We start from the raw sequence: 23,340 nt of genomic DNA, 5'->3' as shown, positions 1-23,340 counted from the left end.
CAGACCCACCTCCGGGGTAGGTATTGCTGGGGTATCTATTCTAAGGTAAGGAATCTATCACTAACGGGTCTCTTTCAGATGCACAAGTTACTACTTGTGTAACGATATATCTGTAAGAGACATTAGTTAGTGATAGATTCCTTACCGCCCCACCCATCCTCCCCGTTCTGCAAACTGATTTCTAGGGTTACGGTCATCCCTTTCGGGGCCCTGGTTCCATGGCACCAGGAATAAGTTTCTTGCATGGCTCTGGGGTTCATGGCGTGGAAAGTCGTGTACAGAACTGACGTCAGCGCGCATGGGTGGCGCCTAAGTAGTCTCCGTGACATCATCTCAGCGCTTACGACATCAGCGACGGACGCGGAGCCACACAACACCACCTTTGGACACGCAGGGCTACTTCTGACGAAAACTTTCCGGATCCAGTCTGACGCCTGGGGATATTCTAAGGTAAGGAATCTATCACTAATGTGTCTCTTTCAGATTCTGACAATTTAGCAATAAAAAGGATTAGTGTGTGGGTCCTCACACAGGACAAAAATTAAGCCCAACAGCCAGAGTAAATGGATTTGGGGATGGGCAGGGAACCACCAAGATCACATTCCACATCTTCAGATAGCAATTCAAAAGCACTCGGCTGGATCCATTCAATCAAAACACATGGAGATGTTATTTGTGGACCTCGGACTCATGTCTTTGCTGTGCTGGTTAGACAGCAAACATTACCAATGGAAGAGCCTAAGTGGTGGGCACAAGCTCTGGTTCAACAGGTTAGACTACCAGACCATCTTTGTTGAATCTGAGGCCACTAGGATGAGCATTGCTCAGTCCACCTAGACCTTCCTCAGAACCAGCAGAATCAGTGCCCGTGGCAGGAACAAGTAAAGTAGGGAGGAGTCCCACCAAACTCTGAACAAATCTCATAGAACCTTAAAAAGGAAACTCCAATGGTATAAAAGACCCAACATAGTTCATCCTCAGAGGTAGCGAAAAGATCTAGCATCATATTGCAATCATACTTGGACTTAGGACTTGGACAGATCTCCCCTGATGGAAGGCAGAATTGCCTTGAGGGCAAGGAGGACAGCATGCAGCTCCAAAAGACGGACATGGGACTGCTGCTCCACCAAATATCAGAGACCTCTGATCTCTACATTGTTCAGGAGATCTGCCCAAACCACAGACAATGACTCTGTAACAATAACAGGGTCTGGCTGGAGTAGGAAAAATTATTTACCTTAGGTTGATCCCCGCCACACACCACCGAAGGTCTTGGGATGTCTCTTTGAGATGCAAAAATGCTGGACTGACTAAAGTCAAAAGTTCCGCTGTAGAGCCTGCATGTGACAAGCATGAGGCTCTAGCACGATGCATGAGGCTATAAGACAAACAATACTCATAGCCATCTGGGTCGTAATAAAAGGTTGCGCCCGAAATATCAGGACCAGAGTCTGACTGTCGCAGAGTCGCTGCAGGGGTGCAAAGACTTTCTGCACCAATGTATCCAGGATGGCCGAAGGGTCCTTTGCATTCATCAGGGCGAAATAGCTAGGGCTTATATCTAACCTCTTCTGGTTAAGATACTATCACCTTGTAGGGTGACCTATGTCAACCTCTACCTAAAGTTGGGATTTCTTGAAACCCCTGATAAGGGACTAAGTTGCCCCATGGGAAGGAGGGTTGAGGGACCCCTGTAGTCACACTTGCCTCAACCTTGAGGCTGCGGCTGCTGATGGCTGGATGGCAAACGACTTCTGGCTTCCATTCCGAGGTCGGAATGAGCCAAATCCGCGCAGGACAGTAGCAGAGATACGGTTGGCGTGGCTGAAAACCCATTCTATTGCCACTAAAGGGGCGAAAGCTAGACTGGCCACGGGGTGTTACTGAGAGGTCAAAAAATGTGGCCGTAGGACGAGAGTCCTTGAAGCGCTCCAAGGCCGAGTCTTTCTCTACAAAGAGACGAGAAGCCTGGACATCACACGGGAAGCCAGATGTTCTTAGCCAGCCGTGGTGCCATAAAGCCACTGTCGATGAAACTATTCTGCTCAGACGAGTCAGTCGTGTCAAGGACACACCTAATGGTGAATTTTGCTGCATCTCTCCTGTCCTTCACCGCCTGGGAGAGTACAGCCTGCGCCTCCTCCGGGACCTGTGGCAGCACTTGCACAAAGATTCACCAGGCGAGTAGGAGAAATGGCCCAATAACATGCAGTATTCACTGACCGCAAAACCAGGCTGGTGGAAGAAAACATCTTCTTTTCAAATGTGTCCAGCCTCTTAGATTCCCTATCCGGAGGAGCAGAAGGGAACGTGCCATGGGAAGTCGAAGCCTACATCACCAAGCTCTTAGGGGTGGAGTGTTCGCTGAAGAAGCTTGGGACGCCCGGTGCCGGGCAACGGTGGCGTGCAATCATCCTGTTCACAGGAGCCCCTGAGCTAGGCTTGGAACATGTGCCTAGGAGGGCATCAGTTAGTGCTTCATTAAAGGTCAATAGGTTTTCCAAGGTGTCAGCTCAGGCTGAAGCACTTCGGTCAGATGATTAGTCCTGAGCTGCACAGAGGGGAACTCCAGTCCAAGGACCTCATTACCACCATGGCATAAGAAGCCCCCTCCTCTGTAGTCACAGTCAGCGGAGACAACATGGCAATATCTGGGGATGTATCCAGTTCCTCATACTATTCCATCCGTTCTACACATACATCTTGGGGTTCTAAAGGGTGCATAGACCCCCTACCCAGTCCCCTCCCGTGGCTCAGATGACATCAAAATTGTCATGATCTGAATGCCGGTTGCGCACTAACTGCCCTCCTCACAAACACCTGGCTCCGTAACACCCATTGCCGAACTACATTTCCCGGCGTCCACCGCGAGTCCCGCATCACGTGACTCGGATGCGATGCCGGGTACAGTGATAAGGACGACAGAAACCAGCCAACGTCGCCGATTATTCAACTCGATGTGCCCGAGTCTGGGCGGTAAGAGTGCGTTTGCACAATTCTTACGAACCGCCATCACAGCAATAAGTAAGGTGACGGATTCAACGCTAATCCGTGACTCCTCTGTTGGCTGAGACCCGCCTGTTAGCGGTCTCTTGCAGAGGAGCTTAGGCGCCTTTTGAGGTGCTTGGGTCTGATATCTCCCTGTTGGAGAAACCGAAGGATTACCGGTTTCATGCAGGGAGATATAAGGCGCCCGCGATCTTAGGAATCCAAAGTTGTGTGGCATATATGTATATTGGGATTCTTGGATAAGGTCTTGTATCGTTTGAAATATAAAGAACCTCTATGCAAGCCGCTACCAGGCGGTGTTTCTACTGTTCAGTCTGCAGAAAAAGACTAGTGCGATTATTGAGAAACTGCTGGGGTATTGTGCACTCTAACAAACCTTGGGTTTTACACAAATGGATTAGGAAAAGACTGTCATTATTTCCCAGTCTTGAAGGACACTCGTTCATGTTTTGGTTGTTCTTCCTTTTGTTATATTTAAATCCCAGGAGAGAGGTCACAGAGAGGGGTACAGAAGACACGGTCGGTACAGAAGACACGGTCTGGCAAACACAATGTACGATACAAGTATCCTTGGTATGTGTTTCATGATGACAAACGAAGCGTCCAGGGCTGTAGGAATTCTTCTCTCGTATGTTTCCCTTGTTTTGCATTTCTTGATAGTGTTTTGTTGTGAACGTGCCACCACGCTCTTCTGAAGCCTGCTATTCACCTTTATTGTTTTAGGTAGGGGTTGACATACGGAGGGGGGATATGGATATGGAGATATATATATATATATATATCCCCCAACAACTGCCCTGCAGCATTGGGAGCGCACACGACTTCGCTCTGCCATCCAGCTTAAAACATGCAGCCTGCCTTCCTGCTCCACAGTGTATTTTAGCAGCCAACGCGTTTCAAGGTTAAACAGCCCCTTCTTCTTGGGCAAACACAAACGGCATTTGAAACTCGCAGCCATTGTATTTCCGGCTATTTATTCATTTGTAGATCTGCCCCCAGTGGGCGTATGCTTAGTGCCATGTCTGTTGCAATGCCTGATGGGACACAGAGTCATGGTACGAGTAGCAATATTTCGTAAGTAAGTTCAAATGTTCCATTTGTCATATTTCATTTTTAAATTCGATCCTTGGTAGGTCATGGCACATTCTGGCAGGCTTAATCTGCATATAGAACGATGTGCTGATCCAGAAATGAAAAGTTCAAATCGGCAGCCTTGCACAGCTGTTTACAGTCTCCCAACTGGCAATGGTGCTACTCCCCACGACCGGACCACCATGCCAAATATTTACCAACAACTGCCATGAAGCATTGGGAGAGCACACGACTTCGCTCTGCCATCCAGCTTCAAACATGCAGCCTGCCTTAAAAATGAAATATGACAAATGGAACATTTGAACTTACTTAAGAAATATTGATACTCGTACCAGGACTCTGTGTCCCATCAGGCATTGCAACAGACATGGCACTAAGCATACGCGCACTGGGGGCAGATCTACAAATGAATAAATAGCCGGAAATGCTACAGATCTCACTCCCAGCAGTTCCTACCCTTTCCTTCCCCCGCTCAATCACCTCAACAGTCTGTGGGTATTCATAATCCAGACTTGGGGTGGTTCAGAGGTGGGCCCCCTTTGAGCATCAGCACGACCCTGAGGATTCGGAACAGAGAAGCCTGACAAAAATAACCAGGCGACAATATAGAACCTCATGGTTCTGCTGGCGCTGGAGTCTGCGTCTAACAATGCCGATCCAACTCTGAATCATCGGGAATAAGGATGGGGATGGCAGCAACGGTGGGGGCTGGCAGTGCTGAATGGACAGAATCAGGGTCTGACGCCGGGGAAGGTCCCATTAGCACAAACGGCGTCATTTCGAATCCGGTATCGGATCCATGAGGCCCAGACGGCACCGTGGCCGGAGCAGACTGTGACAAATCCAATGGGGCCCCTTCTGACCCCACAGGGCCCAAAGGCTCACCACAGGGATCGGCCCACTCAAATACACAGCGCATGGCCTCATAAAATTATTTTATTTAAGCAGGGTTGCTCTGGCTCCCAGAAACTGAGGGAAGCGCGGAGTCGACCATGGCTCCGGTTCCGCAGAACAGTGCCTAGAGCGTCAGTCCTTGTAAGAAGGTAGAATCCGTCTTGCATGGTTACCCCCCCCCCCCCCCTCCCTTTTTGCCTGGAGTAAGCGTGTTTTTGACTAGTCTGACTGGGATCCTGCTAATCAGTCATTGTACTTTCTCCCTAAATTTGACTATGGTAAGTACTATGGTACCGCCACAATTGACTACTGGTGTACCCTTGTAAGTCCCTAGTATATGTTACTAAGGTAACTAGGGCTTAGGCACACCAAGGGTATCCCATGGGCTGCAGCATGTATTATACCACCCATAAGAGACCACTAAAACAGAGACTACAGGCCTGCCATTGAAGCTTGTGTAAGCTGGTGCTAGCACCGCGTACAACAGATACAGGTTTTTGTATATCTGAGGTCACTACACTTAAAACCTGCAAGTCACCCCTAAAGCAGACCTTCCAACCCTGAAGGCTGGGTTATAAGTATGAGGGTGCCCTGCATGAGCAGGGCACCCCCTACAAACCCCAGAGTCGATTCTCCAGGCTTTGTAAGTGCAGACAGCCATTTTTATACATACAGTGGCCATGCATCATTACGCAATGGCTACCTATATAGTGGCTGTGGCATGTTTGGTATCAAACATGTTGGAATCATACCCCAACACTGATACCGGTGTTGAAGGTATGATTACATGCACTGCAGGCCTCCTCTAGAAAGCCCCCAGTACTCCTGGTAACAGCCTTCCAGGGTCTGCCAGCAAACTAGTGCTGCTGCTGTCAACCAGACACGATTCAGCCCTCATACTGGTGAGCTGAGCTCGAGCTTCGGAAGGTAGAACAACAGGTTTCCTGCCACAGGGAGGTGAGACCACCTCACCAGACAGAACTTAGTGTATTGAGCTGGGGTGGGGGCACTTGCCAGCACCACCAGATTGCTTTGAAGGCCACATTTGGTGCCCTTCTTGCACACACTAGTTAGAACCAGTTCTGGGAGCCCTTGGCTCCTGCTCTGGAGTAAAAAGACATGGGAGTATCCTCCCATTTGTCCAGCCTCGCCTCTGGGAGGGACTCCTGAGTCTGCCTAACCCCTTTCTTCGGGTATAAAAGGGCTTACCTGTGGGTGGGTCCTCAGATTCACAGCGGGACAAGACTCAATCCTGAAACCATGTGACTCTTCAACCGTCTGGACACTTGGACTTCGCCTGGAACCGAGAATGCATAACGGAAGACTCATGCTGCTCACGGTCTCGCTGTTCTGCAAGTTTTCTTCATCGTCCATGCCTTTGCTTTACACAGGATCTTCAACAGACCTGTGGGCAACAAGGACACCCGAAGTAATCTCCCTTGGAGTGAAGGAGTCACTCCCCTGCATCTTCACGCACCGGAACAAAGCTTACCGGTCTACTGCTCCTGAGGTCCCACAGACTTCGAAAGGCTCAGCAACACAGGTGGTGGTTCTGCAAATCCCTCGAGGCCTGACCTGTCCTCTCTGCAATTTTGAGGCCAGTATCTCTCGTCGGAACCGCTGGGACCGAAACCCTGTTGTGAGAAAGTGCCCTCTTTCTTGCATGGTATGCCCCCACTTTTTGCTGAATTGCTGATGTTCTTTGACTGAGTGTGCACTGGGCTCCTGCTAATCAGGTACCCAGGGCCTATATTCCTTCCCTAAAACTGCATTGAAGTCTAAATCCAATTGGCATCTCTGGCCACATGTCAGCCCCTGGTAAATGGTACCACAGGTACCCAGGGCACTGTGACCAGAGAAGGCCTCTAAGGGCTGCAGCACTTATTGTGCCACCCTTAGAGGCCCTGGACCCTGAAACTCACACACTGCCTTTGCAGGCTGCGTGGCTTGGTGCAGAACAAAGTGAAGAGTCGACATGGCACACATCCCTGTGTGCCATGTACACAAATCACTGTCCTGGCATACATAAGTCACCCCTCTAGCTGGGTGCCCTATGCCAGTGGTGAGGGTACAGGTGCATGAGCCCTGTACCCCTACCGTGTCCAAGTCCATTCCTGGGTCCTGTAAGTGCAATGCTGCCATTAAGAGTATATGGTGCTGGGAGTTTGTCATTACGAACTCCACAACACCATAATGGCTACACTGAAGACTGGGAAGTTTGGTATCAAAGTTCTCAGCATCTTAAACTCGCACTGATGCCAGTGTGGGATTTAATGTAAAATGCACAACAGAGGGCATCTTAGAGATGCCCCCTGAAACTCGAACAACTTCTAGTGACATGAGTGGTTGCCTAGGCTGCCACCATCAGACATGTTTCTGGACCCCTGGGTCGAGAGCTGCTGCTCTCGGGGACCTGAAACAATGCACTCTTGCACAGTCTTCGCCAGCAGCATATTTTCTGAAGCCTTCCATTACGGTCTACGGCGGTTTCTGACGTCACTTCGCACCTATGCACCAGGCTTCCCTGTTCTAGGTGTCCTTGTTCCTGGGGTATCCATGGGTGGGGTGGCTCTCCGACCTTATCTCCAAAGCTGTAACCGCGACTTTCCAGTTGACTTCTATTGAGTATGGTGGCTCTGTTTCCACTCTGCACACAACCTCCGTGAGGTTCCTAGGTACTTACTTTGGATGGTTCCTTGGGTCCCCAGCTCTTCTGAGTCTACTGGACCAAGTCCTGACTTCAGTTGCAGTTCGCATTTTACTTTCTTAGTATATGGTTTGTTCTCCCCCTTGAGACCACTGTGTATTGTGCTTACTTACCTGTGTACAATTTAAGTATTGTGTGTATTTGTGTTGATACCTATGGGTAGGAGATATACTAATGAGTTAGTGAGTTTTGCATAATAAATAGAAATTTTTATAAATACACTGTGTGGTTCTTTTTTTATTTAATCTACACTAAGTGGTTAGATCTGGTAAAACAAGCTGCTTTATACTCCTTCTGGACTAAGCCTGAAGGCTGCTCTCCCCACCTCTACACAGAGAGCTTTCTTTGGTTGTCTAAGACCACTAAAATCACTATAAGAGTTTTCTGGATTAGTGCAAAGTGCTTCACTTAAATGAGCATGCAACATATACTAAGCCAAACTCCTACAGTGCTCCTTACCTCGTTCATCGACGGTCGACAGCCGAGGCAAAGATAGAGTCCACCTAGATGACTTTTCTTGCGCCTCTCCCCCAAGCGTCCTGAAGATCTCGAGTGGGAGGAAGAGGACTTGGGGCTTCGGGAGCAGTCCGCCGACCCGCCTCCTTTTCAATCAAGACCGGGATCTCCTCAGTCTTGCTGGTCGGTGTCGACTGCCGGGCTGCAAAGAGCTTCGTAGCTCACTCCTGCAAGGCCTTCAGAGCCATGGCCCGACAGTCCGAGCACGACTTTGAGTCATGGTCGCGCTCAGGACACCAGAGACAGACAAGGTGGCGTTCGGTTACTGACATGGCGCAGTGGCAGGCCCCACATGGTTTAAACCCTGTCTTTCTAGAAAACATCCCTCGACACACACAAACATTTGTGGTTGACAAAAAGTCGAAAAAGCTTGACAAAAAGAGACAGAGGGGTAGCTCTTCTCTGGATCAGCGCTTAACTGGCACAGAAAGGAAAGAACTGATGTCTGCACACCTGCGTTGCATCTATATAGGTGAGCGCCACATCAGAACCGATGCCAACGATGTCAACGTCACGTGGAGCTGAATGGAGCCACCGACAGAGCTCAAAGGGTACTGCTCATGCAAAAGTTTCTGGATCCAGCCAGACGCCTGGGAAATTCAAAGGTAAGGAACCTGCAACTAGAAGTCTCTATAAGAAAAGCAAAAGACCACACCAAACGTCTAGACCATTTGAAACCTCCACACCCTTGATTAACTGAATTGCTTTAATACCTCAGGGTTTACTTTCTCAGCATAAATATTAGTTCTGATTCACAGGAGGTAAACATCGCTTAGGAAAATGTCAATGAATTAGGAGCCTCTTTGGCCATGAAATTGGGCACGAGTGCCATACTTATTTCTAGTTAATAACATAATAACTAATTGGAGTAATTTACCCACATACATGACAATGAACAAAGGTCAAAAACATCCAAAGTCCTATAAAAACCCAAACAAAGATCAACATGAGAAGAATAGGAGGAAAGGTATTGGAGGAACCTGTGATATGTTCCATGTCTCGTGTTTTTCATGTTGCTGAGCTACTGTATCCTGTCCACTAAATCACAAAACAAACTCAAGAGCAGTCTGAATAGATGAGATATATTTGTAAACAAGTAGCACCAATGAACTTTGATGGCATGATAAATACAAAAGTAACAAACCTGGCTAGCATCCTTTACATGTATGTTATCTATCAGTTTACACAGTAACCAAAAATATTCTTTGCACCCAGTTCGAAAAAGTGGCTCTTCCTCAAAATCATCTACCTGTGAAAAGAAAAAGCACAAATTAGGATTTTGTCAGCAACAATGCAGTTTCAAAAGAGTAGAATTATCTTTAGAACACCTATTAAAACTAAGTTATCTTATCAATTAACTGCTTGGTTGAACATTAAAAAGTGTTCCAGCAGTGTGAGTAATCCACTGGATATAGAGATTCATAAATAGGTGAGATGAACAAGTTACTTACTTGTGGTGATGCTCTTTCTCGTAGAGACTATCTAGCGGTAGATTCCTCATGTTTTGAATATTCCAAAGGAGTCAGACTGGATCTGGAATGTTTTCAACAGTACTTCTGTGCACCGGTAGGTGGCCCTTGCAGCTCTGCACTGATGCTGTTCTACTCCGGTAATGGACATGCGGAGCTCAAATAGGTGCCACTCCCACACTCTGACATCAGTTGTTTTTGAGACTGTTTGCACCCCCAGATGCAGAGTCCCAAAAGAAAATTGGTGTGACCGGAGTGCAGATTCCTAGACTTGAGTGCTTATCAATGGAGAGGCCAACAGAAGAACAGGAATAATGATAGGGTTGGTGTGCAATTGAGTCTCTACCAGAAAGAGCGTTACCGAAGGTATGCAACTTGTTCTTCTAATTGAGACTTCTAGCCACATTTTCAATAAATACCAAAGCAGTAACTATTTGGAGGTGGGTCTGTAGATTGACTCAAACCACAAAGTCCTGCAGGACCAAGCGGGTAAAAGGCCCCTCTCAGCAAACCAGATTATCCAGACAATAGTGCTTCATGACCCTACGGAGGGATGCCAATGTAGCCACCTGTCAAATGTCTAGGGCAGGATCTGTGTACTAACGCAGTGGTAGCAGCTTTGGTCCTGGTAGAATGAGCATACTGTTATTCTGGAGGCTGCTTTTTAATAAATGGATAGCAGATTTTTAACGCAGAGTAAGATCCTGCTGGAGACTGTTCTCTTCTGCACAGACTTTTATTTCTGCGCCCCAGAGAACCCCTATAAAGAGCTGATAGTCCAATCTGTGTTCTTTGGTACCATCGAACAATCTATGTAGATGCTCAGCACTCTCTTGGGGTTCAACTGATGGAGTCTCTCTGCCTCCTTAGAGGGGTGAGGCAGACCAACAGGGTGATGTTTTGACGGATGTGGTGTCACAACTTTAGGTCAAAAGGATGGCTCAATCAGCACAGCCAATTTGTCTGGTAAGGAGGTGTGGTACGGTGGGCTGACCACAAAGAGCTTGAAGCTCACTCACACGTGGTGTTGTCTGTACCCAGAGTGATGTGCATGGTGCCTGTATAGATGCCACCCCAGCACGCTGACAGTTTATTTTCATGACCTTCCATGTCAAAGGTGCGAGGCCATGAAGAACACTGCTTCATATAACAAGGCGAGGGAGTGAAGAGGTAGTGTCGTACGTGGACACTAAGGCGGATACGTCCTCCTCTAGTATTAAGTCATTAAATCAAAAGGATCCACCATATAGATCGGACAGTGTTCAAGGGAAATGTTTCTAGGAAATGTGTCGCTCATCCAGGTGAGGAGGCACACAGTGTTTGCTTAAATACCCCTCACACACCAAAAGGGCCCTTGGTGTCATGTTGTTGTATTGTCCATCCGAACTAGAACAACTTTTCAGATTAAGTGAGGTAGGAAGGTTTTCAATGCGAGGTGAACAGCTTGAAGCTCTATTTAATTGATGGGGACAGGCTGGTGCTTGGAATCCCAGTGGCCTTGGACTGTAAGGTTGTGTAAGTGTGCACCCCATCCTATTGAGAGACGTGTCTGGTGTCAAAGTCATGCGGGGAACAGGGTCAAGAAAAGGCCGTGCAGATAGGAGCTTGTTGGTGTTTCACCACTGTGAAGAGAGATGTGTGCAGCTCTTTATCAACAATTCTAAATGACGCTGTGATGAGACCAGTTTTCTATTAGACATTCCTGTAACAGACGCATGTAGAGTCGAGCATGGGGGTACTATGGTAATACAGGATGCCATCATGCCTATGAGCCTCATGACAGTGCGCACTGTGAACTGCTGATTGATTTGAAATCAGGATGTCAATGTTTGGATATTTTTAATTCTTGTTGGATTTGGATATGCTAACCAAATGTTTGTGTTTAGGATTGCCCCGGATATGTTTGCATTTGATGAGGTTGAAGGTGAGACTGTGGGATGTTGACAGTGAGTCTCAATTGGTGAAGGAGATCTATGGTAGCTTATGTGTGTTGCTGGCATAGATGATGAGTACTGGTTTTAATGAGCCAGTCGTCCAGATAGGAGAAAACATGGATGTTTTCTCTGTGCAGATGTGCAGCTAATACTGCTAAACACTTGGTGAATACCAGTAGTGCAACATGATCCCCAAGGGTAGGACTTTGAATTGGTAATGTTTTCCTGCTATCACAAATCAAAGGTATTTGCAATGAACTTGGTGTATTGGAGTATGGGAATAGGCTTCTTTTAGATCGAGGGCTGCGATAAAGTCGCCATGATGGAGTGGGATCACTTCTTGGAGTGCGACCATATGAAAGTGCTCTGACCGGATGTAGTGGTTTAGGGTCCTTAGATCTACAATAGGCCGCACAGATTTTTACTTTTTAGGGATTAGGAAGTATAAAGAGGATACTTCTCATGCTTGATGGAGTAGAGAGATGGGTTTCTTTAGCTGCTTTGAGAAGAAGAGCTTGAACTTTCTGTTTGAGCAGTGTTTGAAGTTCCGGTGATAATCTGTGGGTGCAAGGTGGTATGTTGGGAGGTGTGGTAATGAGCTCCAGGCAATAGCCATGTCAGATAATGTCCAACACCCACTGGTCTGGTGTTATTGACTGTCATGTTAGACGCCCCACTCTCCCCGACAGATGTTATGTAAAAAACTACCGGCCTATATCCTGCCTACCGCTTGCTGCCAAAATGTTAGAAAAATCTCCCACTCAAGAACTAACTGGTTACTTAGAATCCAACGACCTCTTAGATTCCACCCAACATGGCTTCAGACCGCATGACTCCACAGTATCAGCCTTAGTCATGGCCACCAAGGAGATACGCAGATAGCTGGACAGTGGAGGGAGAGCCATTCTTATCCTACTTGGCCTCTCAGCAGCGGTTGATACTGTTAACCATCTGTTACTAATGCAGAGGCTGAAGGTAATAGGAATTAATGAGACAGCTCTAATCCTATTAACCTCTTCTCTTACCTCCAGGAAAAGGGGTGCGCTGGGATAACTTTCAATCAGAGGTGTTTTACCTCCCGTGCGGAGTTTCGCAAGGTTCAGCATTGTCGCCGACCCTGTTCAATGTTTATGTCACTCCTCTGGCTAAGATGATCAAAGCTCACGGTTTCTCGTTGATCTCCTATGATGACGACACTTGGATAGCTATATCTATTTCTTCGAGTGTAGAAACTGTGGCTGGGAGATATTACAACTGTCTGAAGCAAATTATTGAGTGGATGCATCTGAATAACCTTAAACTAAAAACCGATAAAACTGAGGTTGTGGAGTTTGGAGAAGGAGCATCACTGTGGAACCAGTTATGGTGGCCAGCAGAGGCAGGTCATTGCCCCGACGCTACTCCTAAAGATTCTGCGCAAAAGTTTGTCTTTCGTTCGCCAGGATCTCAGATAAACTGTAGTAGTCGTGTTAATTCTCTCCAGAATTGACTACTGCAATGCGTTTATTCTGGGCAACAAGAAACGCCAACTAGTAAAACTTCAGTCCTTACAGAACGCTGCTATGAGGGTGCTGCTTAACATCCCTAAATATCATCCTATTTCGAACAGTATCAGGAAGCTCCATTGGCTTCCGGTCCAGCAACGTATTGAATTCAAGGCTCTGTGTCTGGTGCATAAACACCTATATAGTGGGGGATCGTCGGACATCCAGAAACTCTTTTTATGGAATATTCCACAGCGGGACCTTCGATCCGTCAATATAGGACTAGTTCAGGTCCCCAAAATTCGAAGGGCCAGATGAGGGGGGGGGGGTTTGGGGGTTGGCCTTTACCGAAGGTAAGTAACTTGTTCATCTGAAAGAAACACGTTAGTTAGATTCCTCACCTTAGAATAGATACCCCAGCAATACCCTCCCCGGAGGTGGGCCTGCGAACCAAGATCACACCAGAAATTCCTGGAGAACAGAACGGCCAAAGTGGCCATCTCTCTGGACTTGGCTGTCCAGGCAATAGTGCTTGGCAAACGTGTGCAGTGAAGCCCACGTTGCCGCCTGACAGATATCCTGCAAGGGGACTTCCAGGGCAGTTGTCGCCGCTGTGGCCCGAGTGGAATGGACTCTCAGCCCAACAGGAGGGACCCTTTTCGCCAAGGAATAGCAGATCTTAATACAAAACACGACCCATCGCGAGATGGTCCGCTTGTGCACAGCTTTACCCTTCTTAGCACCTACATATCCAACAAAAAGTTGGTCGTCCACCCGGAACTGTTTTGTGCAGTCCAAATAAAAGGACAGCGCACGTTCTGGGTCCAGACGGTAGAGCCGCTCTTCATCTTTTGAAGGATGCGGAGGCGGAAAGAAGGTGGGCAGTGTGACAGATTGCCCGATGTAAAAGGGAGTCTCGACTTTAGGAAGGAAAGAAGGACGTGTCCGGAGGACAACCTTATCCGGATAAACCGAAAGGAAGGGAGGCTTAGCTGACAGAGCCTGGAGCTCACTCACCCGCCTAGTGGTGGTGATAGCCACCAGGAAGACAGTTTTCAGAGTCAGTAGACAAAGTGGACAGTTATAAAGGGGCTCAAAGAGAGCGCACATCAGAAAAGTGAGAACAAGATTCAAGTCCCACTGAGGCATTACGAATGGAGCAGGAGGGAACATATTAGTAATGCCCTTCAGAAAACGGGAGAAAACAGGGGACTTGAAAAGAGAAGGCTGATCAGGAAGCCTTAAGAAAGCAGAGATTGCAGCAAGATAACCCTTCAAGGTGCCCAGAGCAGAGCCATGCTGGGCCAAAGAAAGAAGAAAGAGTAGAACTTCAGAAAGAGGGGTGGAAAGGGGATCCACAGCCTTTGCTGTGCACCATGCCACAAATTTGTTCCACCGGCAGGCGTATACCGTCTTTGTGGAGGGACGCCTGGCTGCCAGAATGACATCACAGACTTCAGGAGGCAAGTCAAATGGCATCAACTGTCGCCGCTCAATCTCCACGCATGGAGGTGGAGGCTGGACAGGTTCGGGTGTAGGACCGTCCCCTGCTGCTGCGACAGAAGGTCCTCCTGAAGAGGCAGACGTATCGGGGGGATCAATGGACATACTGAGTAGCTCGGGATACCAGTACCTTCGTGCCCAAACCGGAGCCACCAAGATGACTTGGGCCCGGTTGCGCCTGATCTTCTTCAGCACTCTGGGCAGAAGTGGTATAGGCGGAAAGGCGTACAACGGACCGCAACTCCACTCGCGACGAAAAGCGTCTCCGAGCGAGTGCCGCCTTGGAAACTCCAACACGCGTAACTGCTGACATTGCGCGTTCTCTTCAATGGCGAATAGATCTAACCAAGGCTCTCCCCAGTGCAGAAAGAGACCTTGCCCCACATCCGAGTTCAGACGCCATTCGTGACCCATCATGCACCGGCGGCTGAGTTCGTCTGCTCTGGCGTTCAGAGAGCCCGCTAGATGTTGAACCACCAGGGTGATGCCCTGATGTTCCAGCCATGTCTAGAGGCGCAGAGCCTCCTGACAAAGGGTCCAGGACCCCACCCCGCCCTGTTTGTTGCAATACCACATGGCGGTGGTGTTGTCCGTGAACACCTGCACGACACTTCCCCGGACAGAGGGAAGGAAGGCTTTTAGTGCAAGTCGGATCGCCCTCAGCTCCAAGAGGTTGATATGGAGGCGAGTCTCCGCCGGAGACCAGAGTCCTCTGATCTCCGCCTCTCCCATGTGGCCCCCCCATCCCAGGAGGGACGCATCCGTCACTACGACATGCTCCGGTTGGGGTAGGGAGAGGGATCTGCCGCTGACCCAATCGCGATTCGTGAGCCACCACTGCAGCTGGTTCGCAGTGCCCTCCGAGATCAAGACGTGGTCGGACAGGTTGCCTCGATGCTGGGCCCACTGAAACTTCAGGTCCCACTGCAGAGCCCGCATCCACCACCTGGCGTGAGGTACCAACAGGATGCAGGAGGCCATCAGCCCCAGAAGCCGCAGCACCAACCTGACCGAAACCCAGGACAGAGGCCGGAAGATGGAAATCAGGGCCTGAATGTCCCGGACCCGCTGTTCCGGCGGATAGACCCGGAACTGCGCTAAATCGAGAACCGCCCCAATGAAAAGGAGCTTTTGGGAGGGACTCAGGTGCGACTTCGGCACATTGATGGAGAACCCCAGCGAGTGCAGGAGGTCGGCCGTAGTCCTCCACCGTATCCCACAGAGAGTGGGAATAACAGTCCAAAAGACAAGCGGTATTTAAAGACCGCAGTCCCAAACTCAAGGACGAGAACAGTTTCTTGCCAAACTGTTCTAACCTCTTGGATTTCCGATTCGGAGGAGCAGACGGGTAGGAGGATTGGGAGGTTGAGGCCTGGATAACCAGACTCTCGGGGGTGGGGTGTTGGGAGAGAAAACTGGGGTCGCCCGAAGCAGAGCGGTGGCGCCGGGCAACGTTCCAGTCCACAGGAGGAACTGTCGAGGGCTTGGACCAAGTGCCCTGTAGAACGTCAATGAGGGCCTCATTAAACTGCAGCAGAGGCTCAGTGGAGCTTGCTGTCGGTTGAAGGACCTCTGTGAGGACGTTAGTCCTCACGGCCACAGCAGGCAACTCCAGCCCTAGGGCTTTGGCCGCCTTGCGCAGCACCACTGAAAAAGCTGCACCCTCCTCCGAGGCCACAGTTGGAGGAGAGATGAAGCCAGCGTCCGGCGAAGTGTCCAGACCACTGGCATCCCCCAGTTCGTCTGCCCAGTCCTGTGCAAGTTGACCCTGGAGGGCCATAGGGTCCTCAGGCCCCTCCCAGTCGCCCCCGTCTTCCGATTCCTGCTAAACAGGAGGAACGATCGGAGCCGGACGGTAGATGAAATTGTCATCCATCGACGTCGGGAGCGGCGCCGGGCGGCGCCGCACCGGCGTCGGGTCCGGACCGGGTCTGAACGTGGGGAACGGCGTCGTCCGGAGACGGCTCCGGAGGTGGAACCGGTGTCCGCGTCGGCGAAGGAGGCGTCATGAGGTCGACCGGCACCGACTGAGATCCAGGCCTGGATCCCTCGGGGACCTGCGGCGTCGAGGCCAGAGCCGTCGACGGCGCTGGAGCCGCCGTCACGTGAGGTCGCCCAGTCGAGCCTGCGGGGCCCGATGGCGCGCCGGCAGGCGTCGACGGCCAAGTCAGGCTCCTCATGGCCGAGAGGAAGGCACTGACCTCCGCCGGAGTCGCGTCAGTCCCAGGGACCGGCGGGTTTGGGGACGGACGCGACTCCTGCTGCTCCGACGGAGCCGCGGGGGTGGAACCACCCGGACCCTCAGCCGAGTCGCGCGACCGGCGAGGGGAGTCCGAAGAGCGATGTCGTCTCTTGGACTTACCCGAAGACCCCGACGAGCGATGACGATGGCTGCGGCTCCGCGAGCGGTCCTTGGACCTCTTCCTGGACCGAGAGCGATGCGTAGCCGAGTGGCGAAGCTCGAGAAGCTTACAGGACCGCTCCAGTCTAGCTTTCGACGTCAAGGCATTGCAATCGAGGCACGACTCCGCGTCATGGTCGGGCCCCAGGCGATACAGGCACCGGCAATGGTGATCCGTCACCGACATCAGGCGATGACAGGCGTCACAGGCCTTGAAACCAGGCATCCTACCGGCACTAGATTCGAGTCGATAGACCAAAAGGAGTCAAAAAATGACCAGAGGTAAGCTCTTCCCGGATCGGCGCTTACTGGCGCGGAATAAAGAAGAACTGATGTCAGCGCACGAGGGCGGCGTCTAAGTACTCCGACGACGTCATTCCGGCGCACGATGCAGACGACGGACGCAGAGCCGCAGACGACGCCTACCGACGCGCAAGGGGTATTGCTACAAAAATCTTTGCGGATCCAGCCTGACGCCTGGGGATATTCTAAAGTGAGGAATCTAACTAACGTGTTTCTTTCAGATCTCACACGCAGACGACACTCAACTGATCCTCTCGCTCACAGAGAACCCCTCCAACATCAAACCCTACTTACGCAACACCATGACAAATGTAGCCATGGGTTAGAGACAACTGCCTCCAACTCAATTCCCACAAAACCAAAGTAGTGATCTAAGGGAAGAACAAGTCTGCATATGATCACTGCTGGTGGCCAGCAGAACTCGGACCTACACCCACACCAACCGACCATGCACGCAACCGGAGCATCATCCTCGACAGCCAAACGACCATGAAACAACAAGTAAACGTAGTGGCCTCCTCCTGCTTCCACACACTTTGCAGAATCTTCAGACTGATCCCAATTAAAACCAGAAAGACAGTCACTCAGGCCCCTGTCACCAGCTGATTCGACTATGGCAACGCACTCTACGCCGACATCTCCACCCAGCTCCTCAGAAGTCTCCATACACTACAGAACGCTACAGCCAGGCTCATCTTGGATCTCTTCAAAAGAACCCACATCACCCCCTACCTGAGAGAGCTCCACTGGCTCCTCATCCAGAAGAGATCCCAGTTCAAGATCCTCAAGCATGCCTACAAAGCCCTCCACGACCTTGGGCCTGTCTACATCAACCATCGCCTGAACTTCCACCAACCTCTAGACACCTGCGCTCCTCTTCACTCGCCCTCGCACAGTCCCCGCATCAATCGCAGCTGCAATGGTGACTACTTCTTATCCTACATTGCTGCCAAGACCTGGAACAGCCTTCCCATCCTGCTCCATATAGTCCCCTCGCTAGCAGACATCAGAAAGGGAATGAAGACCTGGCTCTTCGACTGAGATGCAGCACCTAGATACCCCTAGGGGTGACAGTATTGTGCTTTACAAATGCTGTTTGATTGATTTTTCTGGGTTCATCTACATGTTGAAGCAGCTCCTCCATCTCATCTCGGTGAGCATGGTCATACCTGGCCAGCAAACACAGAGTTGGTGATACACCAGTGGTTTGCAGATTAGGCAGCTAATCTCTTTCCTGCTGCGTCGTTGCGTCTACTCTCCTTGTCGGTAGGGGGTGCATCTCCTCTTGCTTATATAAGTTTGTTCTTTTATGAGCACTGGTCACCACCAATGAGTCCAGTGGGACCTGTCCTCTGATAAAAAATAGGGTCTGAAGAAGAGGGTTTGTACTTTTTATTGACCCTTGGTGTTATGATATGGGCCCTGACAGAGCCTTTGAAGCTGTTATCAAATAAGATGATGGACGGGGTGCTGAAACTTTGAACCACTCACCCCTAGTCAAAGATCTGGGTTAAACCCATTGTTCTTTTGCACACTACGCCACCCCAGTCTGGACCCAGCCATATGCAAATCAGTCTTGACCTTGTTCCCCATGGAAACAGATCAGCCCAAACTGCCAGGTCAGGCCCTCCCTGGACCGGAAACAAGCATTGTGGAACCGGCTGCTATCTTCCTAGGATCTCCCTCACATACTATGTATGGCATGAATTAGAGCTGTGGTGGCCTCCAGGGGGGGGGGGTTAGAGAAGCTTAGAACACCACCTCACGGTTTGAAGTTTTCAAATGAAGTGGAAATGCTATTAAACACTGTTGTTGATACCTACAGCAATTTCAACACTTTTTTGCTTTCACCGGAGCTTCTCACCTGATGATGGAGAATGAGTCAAGACCGTGAATTTATTAAAGATCCAATTCTAGATAAAACTTGAAAATTTGAAGAAAAAGCATCCATGAAACAAGAACAGACTCAGAGTCCCAACATCTATGAGGTACATAAAAGAAGAAACAGTTGTTACTTGAGCCTGGCGGTGCCATTATGGAGCTGTTTTGTCCTTTCTGTATGATGCTTCAAGATGCAAATAATACTGGAACAGAACCACTGAGCACTTATGATGGAATCATTGCAAGAAAATAATTCATAGATCCACCTGGAAGACTGTGAAGAGTTCAAGATGAGGGATCTGTGGGAAGCAGCATGTATTAGACAATTGCAGTTCCCATTTAAATTCCCGTACCATAGTTATACCAATTGATAGCCCAAAAACACTGGACAGTACAACACCAAACTCAGTATGAAAATAGAGGCTACTGGTGTAGGAGAGTAGGGTCTGCTTCCTATGGTCACCCCCACTTTAGGCTTTTGCTTTACTGGTTTTCGACTTAGATGTGGCTGTGGGCCTGCTAATCAGACCCACAGCCCAGCTGTTCTCCCTCTAAATTCATACTATGTACTTTAGGTACATAACCCAATTGGTAAGGATCCCCTTATTGGACCCTGTACAGTGTACCTTAGGTACCCAGGGCATAGGTGTACCCTAGGCCTACCAGGGGCTGCAGCATGTATTATGCCACCCCTGGCTGGCCTTCCATCGTGACACAACTGGCTGATCACTCACCTGGGGCAAGGTCGTGTAATCACCCCTTGCTTAGGTGTAGTATCCCTATACCTACCTTATATATAGACACATGGGTAAACTGTCAGCCACTCCTATAGCAGGCCTTAACAATCCTGGAGGCAGAGTACTTGGTAACATGTGAGATGGTGCTCTAGTGTGTGCTGAGCCTGTCTGCAGCTTTCGGAACCATGTCCTTATAGCTGTTCCAGGATATCGCCTACGCCCACAGCCACATCTAAGTCGAAAACCAGTAAAGCAAAAGCAAAAAGTGGGGGTGACCATAGGAAGCAGACCCTACTCTCCTACAACTGGGTTCTGTGAGCTTTATGTTTTTTTATTTGGTTGCTTGACAAGATTCAAACAATTATAACGTTAAAAGAAACGCGCAAGTTTTGAAGCCCGACTCTGAAGTTTTGAAGCCGTACACTGTTCCACCAAAAGAAATGGAAGAAAAAGGGGCTCTAAACAGGCCTGTAGCAAAGATCGGATCTGTGTTGCACGCGGAAAAGGAAAAAACTGACGTAGGCATGCCGGGGCGGGTCTTATGTGACCTCGCTGACGTCACGTATGCGGACGACGCCTGGGCGGAGTCACATGTCGCCCCGCCCCCAGCGCGCAGGGATGATGTGGCAAAAAAGCTTCCAGATCCAGTCTCACGCTTGGCGATAATTCTACGTGAAGGAATCTGCGGCTAATAGTCTCTATCAGATCTTCTAGTTAATCAAGCAAACACTGTTTTGTTGAAATCTGGAGTAACAGAATGCATGGTGGGTGCACCCTTCCCCCAAGGAGGAATGCAACAGAGGGGGAGATCCCCAGGGAAGGAATGCCCTAATTAGCCTATAAACAAATGGCTTAATTTGACTACATTATATGTGCATCCAGTTTCTATATTGAGAGGAGACATGCACATTTTATAAAGTCATGACACATTAGGGGGAGAGCCATTTTCATCTATAGCAATAAAACTAATTCTAGCCCTCCAAGGATATTGGTAATGCCCTTCTCATCGTGCTAGTTGGTAGGAGTCCATACAACAAATCTTTACAGCACTTACCACAAAAAAATTTGGCTAGTGAGTTTCATTGTAAATTGTTGCATGCCTACGAGTAAAGGCAAGGGGATTTTGAGGCGTGCTACCAAAGGATGCACTGCTCAAAGGTATGGGGGACATTTCATTGGGACATATTGTTACTAAAAATCTACTTTGAGTGACTGGTGAACAAGTCACTTTGCTTCGGTAACTCTCTGGTAGAGACTATATAACTGCACATGCCTCACCTTTTGAATATTCCCCAGGCATCAGACTGGATCTGGGAATTTTCCAGCCATACCTCTGTGCCGGCAAGTGGTGCAATGAAACTCTGCACGGACACCGTTCCACTACGGAAAATGATATATGGGGCCAACAGAGATGCCACAACAGAGGGCTGACATCACTTGCTTTCGAGGCTCTCCGCAACCCCCAGACACATAGCCCCAAAAGCGAATTGGCTTTGACCAATGTGCAAATTCCAAAGCTTTGGGACCACTATTTGCCCTTCAAACGCAGCTCCTCCTTTAAAGCTCGCTCTTTAGGCTAGCATCCCATGTGGGTTCCTGCCTGGGAGAGGTAACACTTCTTCTGCTGTAGGTCCCTATTGTGTCCTTTCCTGGAAGTCTTTCACACATCTCCCCAGGAGGGCAGAAAGCTGCTGTGAGGACGGTCTGTGTGCAACCGAAAATGGAATCTTTGCCCACCAGTAACTTTAAGTTCGATTTAACCAATAAACCAAATTTAATGCACTGATTCTCTTGATATCTGACAGTACCAACTTTAGTAGTATCATTCAGAAGCTAGCAGGGATGAAATGTCAGCAACTAACTCTACTATTGAGGCTACTAGCCTCTCCACAGTAAAAAACACAATTTAGGGGTTTTTACTTTTGGGGCATGTAAAAGTACATGTTCCCCTTTTCAATATACAGCACCAACCTTGGGTTTCAATATCTTAATGGCACAAATAGTGCTGTAATCCACAGAGAAACGTTTAACTTACAGGCTCAGGTACCCCTGGTACAATATACTAGGGACTTACAAGTAAGCTAAGCTATGCCAATTGGGTGCAAGCCAATCAACCATGCATCTATTTAAGGGTCAGAGCACATGTGCGGAATCCTGTTTGGCAAGGCTCACGACATTTCAGAGCCAGTGCTTAGCAGTCAAAATAAGTGCAAAAAGTAGGTGTGAATGTGCAAAAAGCCCGTTTCCTTACAGATGAGTAAATGGGGAAGAACAAGTTACTTACCTTCGGTAATGATATATCTGTAAGAGACATATATTAGTTATGGATTTCTCACCTTAGAATTACCCCCAGGCATCAGACGGGATCCGGAGAATTTTTGCTTCAGCAGTACCCCTGCGTGTTGGTAGGTGGCGTTGGTTGACTCCGCATTCGTCGTTGGCGTCTTGGTCGCCGGAATGACGTTGCGGTATCTACTTAGACACCACCCTCGCACGCTGTCAGTTCTATACACGACATTCCACGCCAGAAGCGCACAGCCATGAAAGACACTGGCCACTGGTGCACAAAAACTAAGGCCCTTGAAAGGGAGTCCCTTACCCTAGAAGTCATTTTGCAGAACGGGGAGGATGGGTGGGTCGGTGAAGCACAAGATACTACTTGTGTAACGATATATCTGTAAGAGACATTAGTTAGTGATAGATTCCTTACCTTAGAATATCCCCAGGCGTCAGACTGGATCCGGAAAGTTTTTGTCAGCAGTAACCCTGCGCGTCGGAAGGTGGCGGCGTGCGGCTCCGCATCCGTTGCTGGCGTCGTATGCGCCGAGATGAAGTCACGGAGTCTACTTAGGCACCACCCTTGCGCGCTGACGTCAGTTCTGTACATGACTTTCCGCGCCAGGAATGCAGAGCCATGCAAGAAACTGACCACTGGTGCCATGAAACTAGGGCCCTGAAAGGGATGACTTTAACCCTAGAAATCAGTTCGCAGAGTAGGGAGGATGGGTGGGGCAGTAAGGAATCTATCACTAACTAATGTCTCTTACAGATATATCGTTACACAAGTAGTAACTTGTGTATCTGAAAGAGACACATTAGTGATAGATTCCTTACCTTAGAATAGATACCCCAGCAATACCAACCCCAGTGGTGGGTCTGCAAACAAGATTACACCAGAAAGTCACGGAGGACAGAACGGCCAAAGAAGCTGTCTCTCCAGACTTGACTGTCAATACAATAATGCTTGGTAAATGTGTGCAGCGAGGCCCATGTAGCTGCCTAACAAATGTCCTGCAAGGGAAAGCCGCGTCCCAAGGCAGTAGTGGCTGGCAGGTGTTGAACCACCAGGGACATGCCGTGATATTCCAGCCACTTCCAGAGACGTAGTGCCTCCTGACATAGGGTCCATG

General features: G+C 49.3%; 1 protein-coding gene across 1 annotated transcript in view; it reads right to left on the bottom strand.

Moving 5' to 3' along the window:
• Positions 1-23,340, bottom strand: part of USP34 (ubiquitin specific peptidase 34) — a 2,509,780-nt gene that overhangs the window by 1,745,682 nt on the left and 740,758 nt on the right. Inside the window, exon 38 of the mRNA XM_085612349.1 lies at positions 9,363-9,467. Coding sequence (XP_085468475.1) covers positions 9,363-9,467 — 105 coding nt within the window. The remainder of the gene's footprint in view (positions 1-9,362; positions 9,468-23,340) is intronic.

Source organism: Triturus cristatus, chromosome 6, assembly GCF_964204655.1.
Source record: "Triturus cristatus chromosome 6, aTriCri1.1, whole genome shotgun sequence".
NCBI classification, from domain to species: Eukaryota; Metazoa; Chordata; class Amphibia; order Caudata; family Salamandridae; genus Triturus; species Triturus cristatus.
Note: the sequence above shows the minus strand (reverse complement) of the source record. Positions and strands in the feature narration are given on the sequence as shown.